The sequence below is a fragment of the Limanda limanda genome, chromosome 7 (genome assembly GCF_963576545.1).
Source record: "Limanda limanda chromosome 7, fLimLim1.1, whole genome shotgun sequence".
Lineage (NCBI taxonomy): Eukaryota > Metazoa > Chordata > Actinopteri > Pleuronectiformes > Pleuronectidae > Limanda > Limanda limanda.
The window spans coordinates 21,760,032-21,778,895 of NC_083642.1; the positions used below are offsets into that span (position 1 = coordinate 21,760,032).

The window sequence follows — 18,864 nt, forward strand, 5'->3', positions numbered from 1 at the left end:
ATGTTGGACTGAACAGTAAAGAGTCAAACAGTACTGGTGTAAATATGTAAAATATTGTTATAAAATATAAATTTGAATACACGTTCTGTATAACGCTGTCCAGTTCTGTTTCGATCCCTTTTTCTATCACAATGACGAATTCTACTTGAATATCAAAAAGGTATGAAGTCCAACCATCAGTGAATAAGTCACTAAAGAAATGGAAAATGTTTTTCCAGTCAGATTTCTCATTTGAGTCAACAGCCAAGGAATCTATTGGAAAGAAAGTGTTTGCCAAATCATCTTAGTCATCATTAGCCATTATACATGTATGTCTGCATGCCTGTGTGAGACATGGTTGAAGACAGGTGCAGGTGTTAACGTTACCTGTCAGGGTTATTCTATTATCACCGGTCTACACAACATGAGGCTGTATTGTGTGGATTGTGGCTGTTCCCCCTGTGGGTGTCTCAGTGCTAAGCTCTGAATGGTGTAGAACAGATGTGGATAAAACTGAACAAAAGGCTGTGGATGAATAAAACAAACTCCTTTAGGAGAACAGACCAGAACTGATCCGAGGTGTAATCAGTGCGACGCTGCAACAACATTTGGACTCGCTGTGGTTTGAGAAGGAAATGTGACAAACTGGACGCAGGTACCTCCTGACAGGCTGCAGGTTATTGAAGCGTCTTTACAAGTTTATGGTTTTAGAGACATATGTGCAAAAATGATTTGTCAAAATCAATATAATGTCTGACGAGTCTGGTAAGAAGCTAAAAACATTTTTACTTTTACTCGACTGGATATCATAATAATTTTCCTTAAAATTTACAGGTGTAACTAAAGTCATATTATAAAATAATACCACTGAAATAATTCCTTAGACGCTAATTGCAGTTTATTAAAACTTATTTGAAAGTCTGCACAAGTGACGTTGCAGTTTAGAGAAACCAAAAACTTTCTTAATTAATTTTGGATTAATTTTTAATTAATTGATAGACGTGATGCGTAAATCTATGAAATTAAAAAACAAATTAACATCTCCACAGGACAAACAACCCACCAACCAACAAACATTGGATAATCATAAATCATAAACATTTATATTTCATACCTGGGCAGACATTGTTTAAGATCATAGACTGTATATGAAAATGGACAACATAGCTCCACAAAGGCAAAGCCAGTGTCTCTATCTCCCCCTGTTGGCAGGCTACAGTAGAGGACAGAAATCCTGCCTCCTCTGTTAGTGGATGGGACATAAACAAAAAGTCAAAGTACACATAAAATAAAATCTTCTCCAAGATGGTTTCTCTCATTCTAGGTAATTATTTTTATACTGATATTTTATTTACTGATACACTTTGTTTTTAACTAGTTATTTGATGCAATGACAATTGGGTGAAACGTAATGATGGACAGCTGAGACTGAAACGGGATTGGTTGAGCTTGTGTATTGTTGGGACCTTGATAATGTGGCTCCACCCCCTGATCACTACTGTGCAAACTCTGCCGTTAGCAGATTCATTTAACAGCAATTATACATTTTGATTTATGAGGTTTATTTATGATTCACCACTAACAATAATTTGGATGCAATCAAGGTTTGATTACACTGCACAGGAAAATTGTTACCGAGGTAACGTTGGCCACATTCCTCATGTGGCTGTGGGAATTCACTCAGCATTTTATGTTGTGCCGATTTCAAACTCACTGTATGTTTTAGAGCAGAGGTTATAATTTTAGTCAAATGTGAACATGAAGATAGATCCTTAGACTCACTGTGACTTATCAATAATATGATTCACTCTGATTTACATCACACAAATATATTGATAAATCTGCTTAGAAATTTCTACATGACTATATTGATGCATATATTGTGAACAGGAAGTACTTCTGGCTTTATGTACTTTAAATTAGTATGTTTTCAAAGATGAATATAAAAATAAGGCTCAAAATATAAGACAAAGCCACATTACTGCCTCTGACTTTAATCTTTCTACATTCACCAAATACAATTTGGCAAAACGTCTCGCAAAAGTGCATTAATGAAAAATACGAATGCAAAGGTCACACGGTGTAAATTACGTCGTTTCGAGTCTAATACGAATGTGGAGGCTTCTGGACACTTGGCTGACAACACACCAGCAGTATGGAGGCATGTTGAGGATTTTTTCTATTATTTTACTAAGTTTGAAAAATTGATCACCAGTTACTTCAATTGTTTTGGATTTGGCTGCAACACTGTTTACCCCCGAGACTCCAAAAGGGTTTTGTGAACTCAAACACTTCACCCACTGTCAAAGTGGTGAGTAGAGAATGAGTGAATTTTCCTTTTCCGGTGAATTCTCCCTGTAATCAGTTTTAAAGTGCTCTCTCTTAATGCGCTTCTGTGATGCGTCTCAGACACCGAACCTTAAGTCCCCAAATATGAGAACAGTTGTTGCAATGAACATGAACATGAGCATGATTATTTCACAAAATTAAGACAGAGAATAGCAGTTAGAAAACCCATCAATATAATATTATTACATGTGTAAAGTCAAAAATGTTGCATGATCAATATCTTTATTTAATGTTAATGAATGGAAGTGTTGGGGCGAGATGTCCACTCAAAACCCAGCAGCAGGGTTTGATGTTCATTGATTAGTTATTGGCTTTTTGTTCTCATCTCCCCTGGATCCCATTCTGGATAGAAACACTTTTGATATAGTTGTGTCACAAAGTGCAGTTCACTGATGATGCACGTTTACTATCTCCTCAATGGACAACATGCTTCAACTTTCAATAAACCCAGACAATAAGGTCAGGTATTACATTTTATTTGGAAATATTGTGATGCTAGGGGACTGAATACATCATGTCATTATAAGAGCCAGGCTTGGATCGATTCATGGATCCTTAAAAAAAGATCAAGGATTCACTTAGTTCCTATGTGTGAAAGCTTAGATTTCTTTGGCCAAGTCCTCCAATATCTTCTTCATCTGGAGGATGAATTAGAGAAACAAAAAGAGGGAGGGAGAGATATTACTAATTCATAATTTACCATGTTGCTTCCTACTCTTGTCTGAAATATTAAAAACAATCTGCACAATATTAACCAATCCATACATGGATATAGTCGTGTTTATATGGATTAGACCAATGACAACTGAGGAAGGTAACAAAATCAGGCTACATCATCAAAACCAGTAAAGATGATACTGTTGGTGAGTGCAAATACACACAAAACATTATTGATTGATACCTGTGTCCATGTTAGTAACCCAAGCAAACGTCCTCTCTCTGCGACAAACAAGGTCTGGTCTCCAACGACACTCAGTATTCTGTGGGCCTGCAATGACACAAGACATTTTCAAGTGTCTGACATATTACATTTTACAATTTAGGTGACTATGCTGATTTGCTGTCTTTCTTGAAGTTAGATGAGAAAATTGATACCACTTGGGGGCAGCAATTAGTGCCAATCAGAAGTAAATCCTAAAATGACCAATTGGCATGCATTCATGGGAGGGTCATGTGAGCAAAACCACTGTCATGGCAAGAAAAAGAAACAAGTTTTTTTTTTTTTTATTCTGATATACAATAGATAATATATGTTTATACATATACATAAAATGTGGGGCTTCTAGTCAAGAATAAGGTTTTAAATAATTATTTTAGCCATTTAGCTCCAGTCATTAAGGACAAGCTCACCACTGCCCTCAAGGTGAATCACAGCTAGTTTGGGTACAACAGCATTAATAGGTGCACAGGTTCTCTGTGGACGGGCTCGGACAGAACTGACCTTTTTTTTTTTTACATTTTTATGTTTATGAGTGAATTAAGCAAAGAGAGGCGGGAGCGAGGCTAGCTGTTTCCACCAACGCCAAGTCGTTATACTAAGCTAGGCTAACTGGCTGACTGGTATCAATCTAATCTCAGTCTGCGGAAGAAAGGAAAAGATTATTTAACAAAAATTATAAACTATTCCTTTGTATTTGTCACAACTGTGTTACATTAGGTTCTCCTACCTCCTGAACAGTGTTGTGAGGTGATAGCAGGACAGAGGTTGGATGAATACTACAGACCTCATCCAGATGTTTCTCCAGAGTCTAAAGAACAGCAGAAACATATTCATACTTAAACATTTCTATCAGATTTGTGGTGTTTTCCGTATCACTTAAGAAATCATGAACACAGTTAATACTGACTGCACACTTTATTGATTTTATGCTTGGGTGTTGCTACAGTCTCATAAATCCTTTTTCTGTTTTGTTTTTTTCTTTGGCAGTTAAAATGACAACAGTGTGTGCTTTCATGAGATTAGCATTAACATCAGGCAGCGGCTGTCTGAGCATCCTGCTCCCGTCCTCCTTTGAGGAACTGTTTCACATTCAGTCAGTGTCAACTGGCTGTAAAGACGTGGCCTGCCTTGTAAACAGTGTCAAACAGTTTTAATCCTGCGCCTCCATCTGAACTCAGTCCAGGCCTTTACCTCAGTCTTCGGGCGACGCAGGAAAATCAGCAGCTCAGATCGAAGCACGAACCCCAATAAAATCTGTGACTCTTCAACAGGAGAAAAGAAAGGAAAATCAATTGTCTTTGCCAATGTCTATAGCTTGAGTGTGTGCAGGTCTGTAGTGGGCTGTTTTTGTCTGTTGCAAACTAAACTTGTCTGTTTGATTGCTGCTGAAAGGCTTTACTATTTTCTTCCTTGTCTGCTTGTCTCTATCGCAGTCCTTTCAAGCTGCTGTATAGCGACAGTTACAATTTTTCCAAATATTCTCTCATCGTTTCTCTTTCTTCTCTTCAGTGGCTCAATTGGATGTCACAACAATCTGTGAGCAATCATGTTTTTTATTTATTGAGATCCTGTTGATTTTTTACTTGATTCGTCAATACTCTCAATATATTCTATTTTTCATTATAAGATTTGGACAAAATTAGTCTCATTAGCTAAAAGACTGGGGCTGAATACTTGTCTGCGCACCATGTGACTCCACCACAGGGATTTGAGTTTCACTGCTGGTTTTGACAGCATGTTGAATCTCTGCTGAACCAGCTGCTTTCTGAAGCTGCACCGATTTCACTCCCAGAAACTGTCCAACTGTGGTGGATGGAAGCCTGCGAGAGACAAGAGTGATGTTACACCTGGAATAAAAGCAGCTCAGGTTGAATGAAATGAGCAAATGTAACAAGTAAATGGTGAAAAAGTCGACATTAAAACTTTTTTCAATGTTTGTGTTAAAAGAATTCAAGAATGGATGCTTTAATTTGATGATGGCTACACAAGACTTGGTCTAAGCTGTGTGTATCTACCAGTATATATTTTACAGGTAATTTCTTTCTAAATTAAGTGTAAATTACATAAAAATTCTTTAACAAAAAAAGAATTACTGTAATCCATGAAGTCATACCGGAAATTATTTTTTTTTACAGGTTGAATCATTTGCTGAGTTTTCTGGAGAGTAAAATTACATTGAATTCTACGTAAAATAATAATAAAATACACATAGATACTGCATGTATTAATGTGTGTTTGTATTTGTGTATGTATTTGAAAAAATGTCTGTTGAATAATTAAATGTTTAGCCTTGAGGTTACTGTCCTGTGATGACAGCTGGAATCTCCTACAGCACAGCTCCTGCTGTCATCACAGACACAGAGCAGAGCTTTAAACCAGCTTTGAAAGGTTTTATTATTCCCAAAACGTTTTCAAATAGTTTGAGGTTTCCATCAGTCAAATGTGTGATCCATGGGGTGTCTGGGTTTGAGGAGTATTTGAAGTCACCTCAGTTTGAACGTTGTTGACAACGAGCCGTTAGTAATGTCTTGATTTCCATCTCAGCGTGTTGTTATTAGTGGCTGTCAATCAGTCCGGTGACCAACAGATAAAAGATAAAAAGTAAAAAGCTCAATGTTGCAGCTTACTGCTTTCATGAGGCAATATGGGGGCATACGTTCATCCCATGAGATTACTTTGATATTTACATCCTGACTACATTGCTCTACGAATCTCTACATTTAAATATGTGTTCATATGAGACACGGTAGGAATTCTTATTTGTCCTTTTACATTCACACTTTCATGTGGCAGTGGTGGGATTTAACAAAGTACATTAACATTTTTCATGGAACTGTGATTTGCCTAAGTAGAAATTTCACTTTTACTTCACTACATACTGTACATCAGCAAATATCTGTACTTTCTACACATTTTTTTATAATGCAATCCAAGACTGAGCCATGATGATGTAGTGGACTGTTTCATTATAGGCTACACTCAGCAGGTACACATGTTTTAAGCACTTATATCATAAGTGATTTTTCTGGCAGGTGTAGTGTCTGGGGAAATTACATTACTCAGAGAGCTTGAATGTGATGCTCTAGTTGAACAGCTGTTCAGTTGCCACGTAAGACTTTCTAAATGTTATTTTTCTGTGCGCGCTCATTTGTAGGTAAGGGTTTCCTCCCTCGGTGTTCAAATTGAAAGTAATAGATGCGTGGGTGGTTTATGGGGTTCTTCATTATTAACAGTGACTCATCCATGACTCGGTCGGCTCCTGAAAATGTTTTGCTTTTTAAAAAAAAATCACAAATAACACATTTCAGCCTCAAAGGTTAAAGTCTACTTAACCGATTCTATAGCTGAGTTATATGTATAGCAATTACAGGTGGCTGTGAGCCAGGCAAACAAGTGTAGCATGAACGACTATTTCTACACAATAACCACTAGCAAGGCAAACAATGAAAACTTTGTTCTGTAATTGGTGCTATGAGAAATGACATCTTACTTAAATCTGAATGATTGTTGCTCAGACTTTGTTCTTGTGCGCCATTTTTGTTTTTATTTATATGCTAAATTGAACAGTTTTAAAAAGCATGGGTAATCATCAGCTTGATAACACGCTAATGTTTGGACCTGTGATTTTTAGCAGCTTGGCACATTGGCATCTGGTCAAAATTTAGCAAGTAAGCATGCTATGTTAGCAATGATCTGAAACACCTGAGGCTAACAGGGATTCAGTCATTAGTTCTTGAGGTATTGGATCGTGACCTGAAGAGTTGGACAACATGAAATTTGTAGTAACAATAGAATTGTTGTTCCTAGTTTTTTTTGTTCCGGGGAGCAATACGAATGTGATCCCCTTGCTATTAGTGAAGCCAACATAAACATCTAATGTTTTTGAGTTGAGTTTTTAATTTTCTCATGTACTATAGAAAACCCCAAAATGTGTTGTTTGAGAATTTTCATGCTCTGACCAATAAAGAAAGGATGTTGGTGTTGTTTATGTTTTTAAAAGTAGTCCACTGATCCAATAATTTTTACACTATCAAATACAAAAAACTAAAAATGTGTTGGTTGAGAATTTTCATGCTCTGACAAAAAACGTCATCTTTAAAGGGACTCTTACCTTTGTTGCATTTGAGAATTACAGCACATTCGAATCATCCCGCCTTCCTCCAATGCCCCACCCCCTCGTTCCCATCCGCGGTGTTTTTTCTTTTGTTTTTCCCCCTGGGAGCGGCTGTTTCAGTACGCCGTGGACCACTTTGGTCTGCCATCGTCAGTCGCTACGGTCGATACGGTCGCTACTCGCTACTGTCTGCCGTGGAATCAAAACAAACCCTATAGTTGAGGACGCGTCTTGATGACACAGGCCCGAATGCGCCACAAGAAGCAGACGGGCTTCCTGTCTGTTTCCATGCAGCAAACAGACAGGTCTTTCGGCCAATAAGGTCCTTCGGTCCGAAGAATTTGATTGGTTGAAGTTTTCACTAAATATTACGAGAGTGAAATAATTGTTTGCTTTAACTCCTGGTGGGTCTGTCTTGCATTTTAGAGTGTCATTACCTTATTAATACCAATTTAACCTTATCCACAAAAAGTGTAAAAATGCAACAAAGGTAAGAGTCCCTTTAAGGTCCTACACCCAAAGTATGCTAAAGACGTATCATCATGTACTTAACACTGACACTTTTAATCTTACCGAGGGCATGCTTTCTTCAGAGAGGGCAGGTGTGGGAGCCTCTTGCTGATAGAGAGGGTGTCGTAGAAGGATTGGCGGTGTCCCGAGCGAGCCAGGGCATTGGCCAGGAGAGTGGCGAGGAGAACGGGCACGGCATGGCTACACTGGCCGGTAAGCTCGATCGCCAGGAGAGCCGGGGACAAGGTGTGTGTCACAGCGCCAGAAATAGCTGCTGCACCTTTAATTCAGAAAAAAAAACACTTTTGAAAACTATAACTCATACTGAAGATATGTGGATGCCTATCAGTCTACAAGCCAAGTTGTTCAAGAAACCCAATTGACATCCTGCACATCTTTCCAAAATAATCAGATTAATAAAAATTGGTATATGATATATTCTTGGTAGATTTTGGGTGAAACAAGAAAGAAGAATTAAGGAATGTATGAGGACTAAAAACACTGCATGTATACAGGCAGGACTACATGTCAGACCACTAGTAAAATCAACAATTGTATATTGTTTATCTACCGGCCAGTGCGTAGCCCCCAGGATTTATGGAAACCTGCTGTTGGTCTGAAGTCCCTCCAATGGAAAACACATATGCTACTACTTCTCCATGCAAACGGCCCAAAGCTGCCCCTAGGAAAAAGAAAACACATCACAAGAGTTTCTCTCTGTTTATTTTCCAGGAAACCCCTCACAGAGTTTTCACATTGTGGTGAGAGGAGGCTCTGAGGCAAATCCCTCTCACTTAAATGTTCGTTGTTTTGAAAGTAAAGCTTGTCGCTTCCCTTTCCCCCCCCACTCACCATAGACAAAGACTGGCATGAAGTATCCAGCTGGAACGGGCAGAGTGCAGGCGAGGACCAACATCCACATCTCAGAAGAAACAACAACATAAACTGTCAAGTCCCTGTCAATCAGCCACAGCAGCTCTGTGAGCCGGAGTCACTGTCCTTCAGGAGCAGGGAAATCTCAGCGCTCTCAGATCAGTTTTTCAAGAATAGATATTAAATCAGGTCAACTCCTACACCACCTTGTAAGCAATACAAAGACTGGTAGAATAAACTGTTTGCATTACAAAATGTCCACATGAGGGTTATCTTGCTGACAGACATAGGTTTTGTGTTATCATTGTTTGCACCTTCATGAGCAGAAAGAAAGCCAAAGACAGGTAGACAGGACTCCCTGATGAGCTCCACTCAGACAAAGCCTCAGGCTGCAGCTGCACAGACGCATTCTGGTGCTGAGAGCTCCACTGCCTGCTGTCCAGTAAGGAGGTGAGGAGCTGATTCATGGTATACTGGGAAAGAAATGTCATTCACATTACTTTCTGAAATGCAATGGATGCTGTTGTGAAACAAAAGATCAATATGGCACTGCAATTAAAACAACTTGAAATCTGTTTTAGGTCATGTCCATGAATCTCATGAAAATACAAAACAACCTAAAAGTTTGTCTGACTTTCCAACTTTCCTCCGGCACTCAGCCCAAGTTCAAAATCAAGAATAACTTTCGTCAGACCCGGCTTTCTATCTGTGGGCGAATTTAACAAGGTCATTTTACAAATCAGAAATCAGGTATCAAACTGAACCACAACATATTTGTGCAACAGGAGCAGAGAAATGTGACTCTCCAAATGAAAGAGCATAATCTCGTCTTAAAATAAAAATCATAATGCAGCATCAGAAGAAGAAGAGAAGAGAGGTTAGGGTCAAGATGTGACATTCACAAGTGTTGGAGGTACCAACGTACAGGATTTGTTTTTCTCTTGAGCTGTGCATTATATTCACATAACTCCATGTCAAGTATAATGACGTTGGCAAAGGGTTGAAACACTGAGTCCAAATCAGTCTACACATCCTCATCGAGGATATGTGGAAAGAAAAGTCATCATGCCGACAACAACAAGATAGAGCTGATTTCATGATGCACTATTCCACCTCATTGAAATTCACATCCCAGAGTTCAACACTCTCTGCAATCATCTCGATATTACAACCATCATCGAACAGGAGCGTCATTTTCTCAAAGAATATTAGGTGTCAGTCTCCAACCATCATTTGGAAATATTCCAATTGTGATGTTAGAGAAGCTGGTACTGCGAATCCACAAATCTGACAAACTGTGCTATTGCATCATGCAATAGTACAAGAAATGCCATTTGAAATCTGAGCGCTGTATGCATATACATATTTCTTGTGAAAGTACAGATTAAGGTCAGAGTTAACTAATCAACTAGCAATGAATTTAGTTTCCACCATGAACGAATAGTCGTAGAGAGCTGATTCCCACCTTAGACGCCATGAACTGTCCGGCAGAGTGGGGAAACGTTACAGCTGCCAGGAGGAAGACCACCATGCCGGAGTATAGACCCTTCCTGCAGAGACACATTCACAAATAGACACCAATGTTACTGAGTCATGCTTGTTTTCAATAATTTAAAAAAATTACATTTTCATCTGTTGAGTGCTTCTCGTGACAACATCAGAATGAACATCAGCCCTGCACCTACTCTGCTCTTTATGTAGTATATGCTTTCACATGAGGGACTTGGGCCCAGATTAATACACTTGACCTTGAGAAACTGTTGGATTTCTCTAAAGATTTGTAAGGTCTTGACCTTATTGTGTGAAGCGTCTGGAGAAAATGTGTGTTGTGATATCGCACTATACAAATTACATTTGATTTAACTGAATTGTTTGTGTGAATATTATGAACACTGTGGACTGGGCACAGATTCATGAACCACGCACATGTGAAGGCTGTAGAGTAGAGGGTCAGTCATATTCATACATGTTATAGTATATAAACAATATAGGTCATACCAAACGTGAAAATATCTTTGTGAATTATTTTAACCACAATTGATAGATATTTATTATTATTATTTAAATATAGCTTGAAATGCCCCAAATTATTTAATATTCTGCAGGTGCGATATAACGTAACACGTCATATGTTTGCGGCACTGACCCATAAATCTGTGAATTGATACTCCAGACCAAATCTCCCAAATCAGTTTTACGCAGCATGGTGACTCATCACAATTCAGCTTTCACATTGTAAAGGAGAGAGCTCTCACTCTGTCGTCAGCATCTTGACGAATACCGCGTTTGTTTTGGTAAATTGCAGCATCCACCGATGGCAGAAGAGGTAGCAGCAGCTCACAGCTCCACACAGCAGCCTGTTTTCAAAAAGAGAGAGAGAGAGAGAGAGAGAGAGAGAGAGAGAGAGAGAGAGAGAGAGAGAGAGAGAGAGAGAGAGAGAGAGAGAGAGAGAGAGAGAGAGAGAGAGAGAGAGAGCTGAATCCACGGGGAGAGACCAGAGGCTTATTTTAACCCTGGGAGCAATAGTCTATCAAAAGTCATTAGGATCTTCGAGGGGAGGACGAGGACTGGAAATGATCGAATGAATGAAAGAAAAAAAAACTAAATGCCAACTAGAAAGGAAGGAAAACAGAAAAGAACTGGTCAAATGATTTTTATTGTTAATGATATGAGTATGACCACCAAATGTCAGCTCTAATTTTTAAGACAGGAAAAACAGACGTCATGTAAATGCACTTACCCTAACAAAGCAAACAGAAGAATCTCCAGCGGGTAGAACGGTAAAGCATCAGGGAAATTAGTTTTGAACAGCGCCTGAAGAGTCTCTGTGGAGACAGAATAAATTGGAGTTATCGCTCTTCTTTCTCCCACAGCTGTTCAAAAATTCAATCTTCCCTGACTTTATTGTATTATAATGAAATACACAATCTGTCATCCTAACGGATTCTGAAAATGCTGTTCCTGGTTACTGTTGTGACAGGTGATTATATAGTTGTCAACATTATCAACCAGCTAAAATTACGTGTGTTGGGACTCTCCAGGAAAATGTGAAAATATGAAATAGAAGATATTTTACAAATTGTTAGGGCTGTCTGTCGATTTCAGCAAGCACACTACATCGTCCTCAAGTACGTGGACAGCGGAACATTACAGCCTCATGACTAACCGATCCAAATCTTCAGCGAGGGATCTCAAACAGAGGATTGCCACACTAAACTCAAAGAGCCTACATAAATACAATCTCAGCTTTTGGATCATGTTATTGGCTTTGTGGTCACTTTTCTTCAGCTTATTGTGACAGTGATTCTAAATTGAACCTTGACAACCGTGAGTTGTCGAGTGGTGATCAGAGCTTCCTTTACCTCCATCTCCACTCCACACCGTGAAGAGGCGGGAGGTCAACGCCCCACACGCAGCTGAGAAGAAACACGGGACGTAATGCCTCAGGGCAAAGTGAGAGCACATGACCTCCACGCTGAACAACACACCTCCAAGAGCAGAGGTGAGGGAGAGACAAAGGGACAACAGAAGAATTATGAGAATAAGGTGTTTAAGTTGCCTTAGACAAAACAGCAGCAGGTATTGTCAAGTTTAAAGACTAGTGAATAGTTGTTCTGCCCTAATATGTAGAAAGAAAAAAGTCCTATGAGAATCCAATATTAAAAAATGTGTACAATTCAGGTGTCAATAGACAGATTCAAATGTTATAGACATTATAACATATGAAAGTGAATTAATTTTTCAGGCTGAGTACAAATGGAGTTTGAACCTGAGGTGCTGAACATCCAGCAAGGTTGCAAAAAGGAAATCACCTGTGATGAGCGGAATCAAAGATGGTAGAGGTGAGAGAAAAGGATGATGGGGGAGCAGCGGTGTAGGACGAGAGTTAAAATGGACGAGTAAATATGTGACGCTTATGAAAAGGAAATCAAAGGTGGATGCATTAACCAGACACATTACAGAAGGACAGATATAGTGAGAGTAAGTATTTAAATGCTAAATGCTGAACAGCCTCACCACTGATGGGAGCTCCGAAGCAGCTGGCGACACCGACCGCAGCAGCTACAACCAACATGTCTCCAGCTCCTTTGTCCTTAAAGACAAAGAGTCTATAATTTAAACATCTTTTGTGTATTTGATTTGACATATTACAGAAATACAATAACTTAGAATGTGATTTTTAAAAAACACTATTTCTAAAATATTTGTAACATTCCCAGTTTGTCCATTTCTGTCAAAGAATTTCCCTTTCCTTTTTAGGGAGAGCCACATTTAACTAGGAGTTATTTAATGTTATAATACATAAAAACTTAATCGAGTATATTCTTTTGAAGAAATCTCTCAGCACTGCTTTCAATCTTGTTTATTTATTTCGTTTTTTTGCCACTTGAGGGCAGAACACAGCATCTCTCACATGATCCCCTTTTGTGACTGTGTCAGCGAATTTAATTTAATGGGGCAACATTTGTATAATGGGGCAACATTTGTATTTTTGACAAATAAATATTGGCAATATAGATAGTTATGTGCACATTGTTCCCAGTATATGATCAAAAAAGACAGCAAGAGTGAACGCACAACAGTGTTGATTTGGAATTTAAGTTATATCACATGTCAAATGAAGGTAAGTCCAATATTCTCTCTCCTTTTAGTTTTGTTTTGGTTGGATTGGTTAATTTTTACCAGGGGTGATGTCTTGTGGTCCCGATAGTGATCATTGGTGTAAATATTACTTGGGACAGTATCTCCAGATAGTTAACTTTCAGGGGTTGATTGTTGGTGGTGTGGTTTTGGGGGACGACACCCCTGCAGAGAATTTAACATGCAGCAAAAGCAGTATCTTGTTCTGCTGAATCCTGCCCGCCTATCAGCTGAAGATGATAATATCTTAATGGATGTTTTAACTGCCAATGACACAGGTAGGATTTCTATGTTAAGACTCAGTTAGCAACAATAAGAATGTTCAACTGCACATGTGGATTTTATTTATCTCCTCACACGCAACCCTCTCTCTCATAGCGGATAGGGGTATAGCAGAGAGCGGATGGCAAAATGGAGAGGTTGTTTAAGGGGGAAGCTTTTTTCCTTCATCCCCCTAAAAACCATTTACTTCCTAAGGGAAATAGCTGGCTAGCATTCAGCCATCTGTTAAAATCTCCACCTACTAACCCTAACTTTGTCTGTCTGCCATTTGATGCTACGCACTCAGTGTACTGTGAGTTTATCAGTACTGCTGGAAAGGTGTTTTTTTCAAGCTATACTTTTATAAAAAGCAAGTGGTAAAGCCTTCACTATAATTGAATTACTTGTGATTTTACCTTCTTGTTGTCCTGTATGAGAGTGCAGAGTTTGCTGAGGTAGGCTCCCACCATGGTGGAAAGATGCACAAGTGGACCCTGATGATAGGAGACACAAAAACATTAATAACTCATAATGAAGCTAACTCACAATTTTAAAGATAGCTACATATTTTGTATGGTAGACAGGTACACTGGGATGTCTCTCACCACTTTGCCCAGGGAAACAGTGCTGCCTGCTGCCAGAACACAGATAAGACCCAGGAACTTGGCAAACATATTAGTGAGAGACAAGTAATGAGGCATTTCAATGCCAGCCAGCATGGTTCGTACCTCTGGTATCCCCGAGCCTAGAGACAAATAAACATCAGGACACGATTCTGGAAAAGCCCGAAGGTTCTAAAGAAATTAAAGACTTCAATTAAATCCATTCAAAGTTAATAAAGGGGAATAGTTTTAGAATAATTCAACAGAGGTTAAAGGAGATATAAATACCTTCTGTGAGATGTTAAGGACAATCAGCATAAAACAAACCAAGTAATAATAAAGCATGAGTCTGTTTTAGATTGGTAATGTTTACACCATGTCATCAGGTTTGGTTTGACCATCTGGTCTCAGAAATCAGACACATTTTAAATTCTCCTGAAATCGTTTGTCCTGACAGTGAGAGGGCAGTGTTGCCAGTCTACAGAGGATTCACGAGTACAGATACAAGCTATAAACATGGACTCAAACAGGGCCGGGTCTAGGCAGGGGCAAGAGGGGGCCTGGCCCCCTCAAATAAATGTTGTGCCCCCTCAAACTAAATCCCAATTTATAATAATAATAATATAATAAAGCACAATGCCCCCTCAAGATTTGTGGCTCCCCCCATACATGCCTGTCTAGACCCGGCCCTGGACTCAAAGCTTACTGAGGTAAGACTTGGCCTGTGAAAGTCAGGGGAGGACAAGGGAAAGACAGGGGGGAGACAGGGGGAGACAGGGTGAGGGCCTGTTAGAAAACTAGAATCATGTTCTCTAACATATCACAATCAGCCTGAGGTGGACTGATAATCGGAGTGTGACAAAGTCCAGACCTGCCCCTGGACTGAACACATTACAGCCTTAGTCTGAATTTCTGGCCTTAACAATGCCCATGTCACTGTGAAACATCAATAACATATCGTCCGTCTATTAGCTTCATTATCTTTAAAACCTTTTAATCATTAAAAGGTATTTAGTTTTTTTTTAAGGAATATTCACCTTGAGGATTAAGGACAACAGTTAAATCTAAAATTCAATTTTAATTACATTTAAAGCATACTGCAGCATTTCCTCATAAAATTAAGGGTTAGCATCATCTTACATTCAGCAATAATAAGAGTAAAGTAAATCTAAGAAAGAACAGAGAAATAAAACCGTATTGGATCAATCGTCTTGTGTCATAAGCCTCGAAGCTCTGGGCTCACAGTCATTTTAATCAGAAACTGAGTCTTGATTAAATGGTCAAGACATGGAACGATTTTGTAGATAAGAGTTTAAAGTTCTGCCTTTGGGGGATATCAAGACACACTTTTGTCCTGAAATATTGATTCATCCAGAAATTAAAGAACAGATTAAAATAGAACTCTTTCTGAAATTAGGAAAAATCTCCATGAAGACTTCTGAATTACAATCCACTGAGGATTGTTAAAAATGTCTGTGGTGCATCACTTCAAGTGTCCTGGTTGAAGAGATGATAATATACTCCACACAGAGGACTGACTGATTTCCAGATTATGTTGGTGAACACAATCAGCTGTGGTTAATTTACAATAAAAGTAAAATAGCTGTAATTACAGTAAATGCTCCGACATACTGCAGCTTGAAGGAGCTTTCACTGTCAGCAAAAATAAACCTTCCTTGACATCATCAGCCCCCTGTACTCGTGCAATCAGCTGGATCATCTGGAATGTATTAGCTGCTATTTGCTTGGGACCTCCTTCTGCGCCTGATTATGATTTTCAATTATGAAGACCAAAATGTGATTGGATCAAACCAGCTGCAACGCCTGGTACTAAGTCGACATTCTAGCACCAGACGGCCTTATCACTTGTCAACTCTTCACTGTAATACAGGAGCTCAGTGATCATGGGTCAGACCAAAGCAATCATGGAACTCAGCTTTCATTTTCAAACAGACAGAACAAGAACAGGTATAAACCTTGGCTCCATATTAAGATACTAAAACATAACTATTCAAATAAGTTTATGCAGAAAGAGAGTATACCAACTTCTCCCCTTTAAACAAAATTCACTTTTACTCGAGGCCTTTTACCCTGGATAGGAATGAAAGATGTGTGCAAAATTTAAGACACAGTGGCAAGTACTTCAAGAATCTATGTTGTTTTAGTTTATTAAATTCTTATCTCCTGTCTGTTTTAACGAATAACTACCATCCTATATTGTCCAGACTGAATCCATTACTGAAACATTCACATTGTAGTATGGAAAAAGAATGTGAAGCCTGAGGCTCATTAAACTGTCAGCACTCAGTAAATCCAATGAATGAAAGCAGATTGGAGGTCTTTGTGTTTTGTGGAGTCACTTCATTATGAGTGATGACAAAGAAAGTTGATGGAATGAACACTGAATTATGAATGACAGACCTGTGGAGAAGGGACAGATGTTGTGGGAGAATGATGCTGCGACAGCACAGAGGCATGCTGGGTAAAGGGTCCAACCGAAGAACTGCAGCAGACTATTGCCCTCTAGTTTCACATAAAGCCATTGGTGAGCTGCAAGTGAAGTGAGAGAGACATCAATTGTTTGTGCCCTTTGCTCTCTCTCTCTCTCTCTCTCTCTCTCTCTCTCTCTCTCTCTCTCTCTCTCTCTCTCTCTCTCTCTCTCTCTCTCTCTGTCTCTCTCTCTCGCTCTCTCTCTCTCTCTCTCTCTCTCTCTCTCTCTCTCTCTCTCTCTCTCTCTCTCTCTCTCTGTCTCTCTCTGTGTGTGTGTACCTCTCAGCAGCTTTGTTACACTCAGGTCCATGAGAAAGCTGAGGAAAGCCATGATGATGCCCAGAGCAGCGTAGCTGTACCACTCCATCCCACACATCGATCCCAAACAGCACCTCAGCCTCAGCAGCCACTCTGTGGACACAACGTGTGCGTTACCCTTCCTGCATTAGAATTAAACACGTTATATTTAGATTTCTTTATACACAGGGGCCTTTTCTGGGTTTGATCTGATACTCAAATACAGTGCTTGTAGGATATTATTTATAAAGCTCTAATAGCATCCATTCCATATACTTAACTGATAATCTTCTTGAGGGTCACTGCATATCGCAAGGCAAATTCATAAGAAGAACAACAATTCACATTCACATTCACACCTATATGGTCAATTATGAGTCTAAACCTAATTTAATAAACTGCAATCTATCTTATCTAAAAGATTAGCAGAAGTATTAGCCATACAAATTTATAAAGTATAAAAATCTGTATTGAGGCATTGTCATATAAATAGTATTATGATCAGAATGTCTACAACCACATTGAACATGTTGTCCTTGAAGTCAACCATAATCTATGACTTCTCAGATTAAGGTCAAACTAAGATCAAATTCATGTATGTTATCACAAGCATAATGAAGTTACTCTGTGAGCTATTGATTTGACATTCAGCCTGACCTTTGATAATGGCACGGGGCTGTTGGTATGGTTTCCATGGATCCGAGAAGAGCCGACTCTTATAATGGGATGTCTCGTATTGATCTTCTCGCTCATGGTTGTTGCTCTCGACATCTCTTTCGCTCCCAGGAGCCTCACCCAGACTTTCCATTCTGCCTTGAAGTGGTTGTGTTATTGTGAGGTTAACACAGGCTCAAACAAACACTGTATGAATAGAGGTTAGAAAATATCAATGATCAAATCCACATTTTAGTTACTACAGCTACAGTGAAATAGGAATGCATACAGACTTACCCTGGAAGTGGTGGTTGTGTTTCTGTGTTTGTGAAGTGGAGGTGAGTCAGTTGCTCAGCTGACCTCTTTCAAGGTATTAGCATATTGAGCAGTCATGGTTGAAAAGTTTGCTAATAACTCTATGGAGGAAAGTGCCCTTCATCTGTCTTGTGCAGAGTTAGAGAAAAAATACATTTCATGCTACTCAACTTTTTAATAGATTCCTGGTCTTATCATTAACCACGCAGCAGAAAAAAAATACAATCTCATAATACCTGATCCTAGAAATGTAAACATAAAATATAACAAGTAAAACAGATTATCATGATAATTTATTAATTTATGTTTCAGTTTATCATCAACCTACACTTAACAAGGTCAAGAAGTAACTTACCAGTACGTAAAACTGTATGTTGGTAAAGACACCATGTGGATAGACTTTAAAGGATCATTTGCAGAAAAATATATCAAGAATTGTAAAGATAAAGAGAATAGATTCTCTCAAAGTCACAGCACTTTATAAAACCCTCTTAAACTTAGTTTTATGCGGTTTGAAAAGAACATACTCTAACAAATCAGCATACTGTACATCATGACCAAAACAACCAAATCAGCAAGTGGTTGTGAATGTCTAAATCACGGTTTCCAAACTTCTCGGTTTTAGCAGCTATTAATCTCCAGTTTATAGCAGTGATGTGTGGTATGGCCATAGCCTCAGACTCACATGATGTTTTAAGAAAAATGCTTACACTGGCTGTGGTAGTATACATAGATATATATTTTTTTAATAAAAGCATGAGAAATGGATTTTCTACAGATGCTTTTAAACTGTCACTGGTTGCATTGACTTTAGTGAATGTGTAGGTCTATATTCTTTT

General features: G+C 38.9%; 1 protein-coding gene across 1 annotated transcript; it reads right to left on the reverse strand.

Moving 5' to 3' along the window:
* Positions 1-2,927: 2,927 nt before the first annotated feature.
* Positions 2,928-17,864, reverse strand: clcnk (chloride channel K). The gene is made up of 19 exons (XM_061075532.1): positions 17,714-17,864; positions 17,039-17,170; positions 16,691-16,819; positions 14,273-14,412; positions 14,084-14,161; positions 12,783-12,858; positions 12,128-12,253; positions 11,506-11,590; positions 11,021-11,122; positions 10,231-10,315; positions 9,080-9,238; positions 8,745-8,814; positions 8,464-8,574; positions 7,956-8,172; positions 4,955-5,088; positions 4,460-4,530; positions 3,996-4,076; positions 3,230-3,316; positions 2,928-2,966 (listed from the first exon to the last, which is right to left on the reverse strand). The coding sequence occupies exons 1-19, from the start codon at positions 17,862-17,864 to the stop codon at positions 2,928-2,930; spliced, it is 2,073 nt and encodes a 690-aa protein (XP_060931515.1).
* Between the last annotated feature and the right edge of the window lie 1,000 nt (positions 17,865-18,864).

Bases quoted from the DNA above. Each gene is read 5' to 3' on its own strand.
- clcnk (XM_061075532.1), bottom strand. From the start codon at position 17,864: ATGGAAAGTCTGGGTGAGGCTCCTGGGAGCGAAAGAGATGTCGAGAGC. The intron at 12,254-12,782 runs GTGAGGCTGTTC...CTGCTCTTGGAG, and splicing joins CTTCGGAGCTCCCATCAGTG to GTGTGTTGTTCAGCGTGGAG. The intron at 10,316-11,020 runs GTGAGAGCTCTC...GTGTCTCTGCAG, and splicing joins GTCAAGATGCTGACGACAGA to GAAGGGTCTATACTCCGGCA.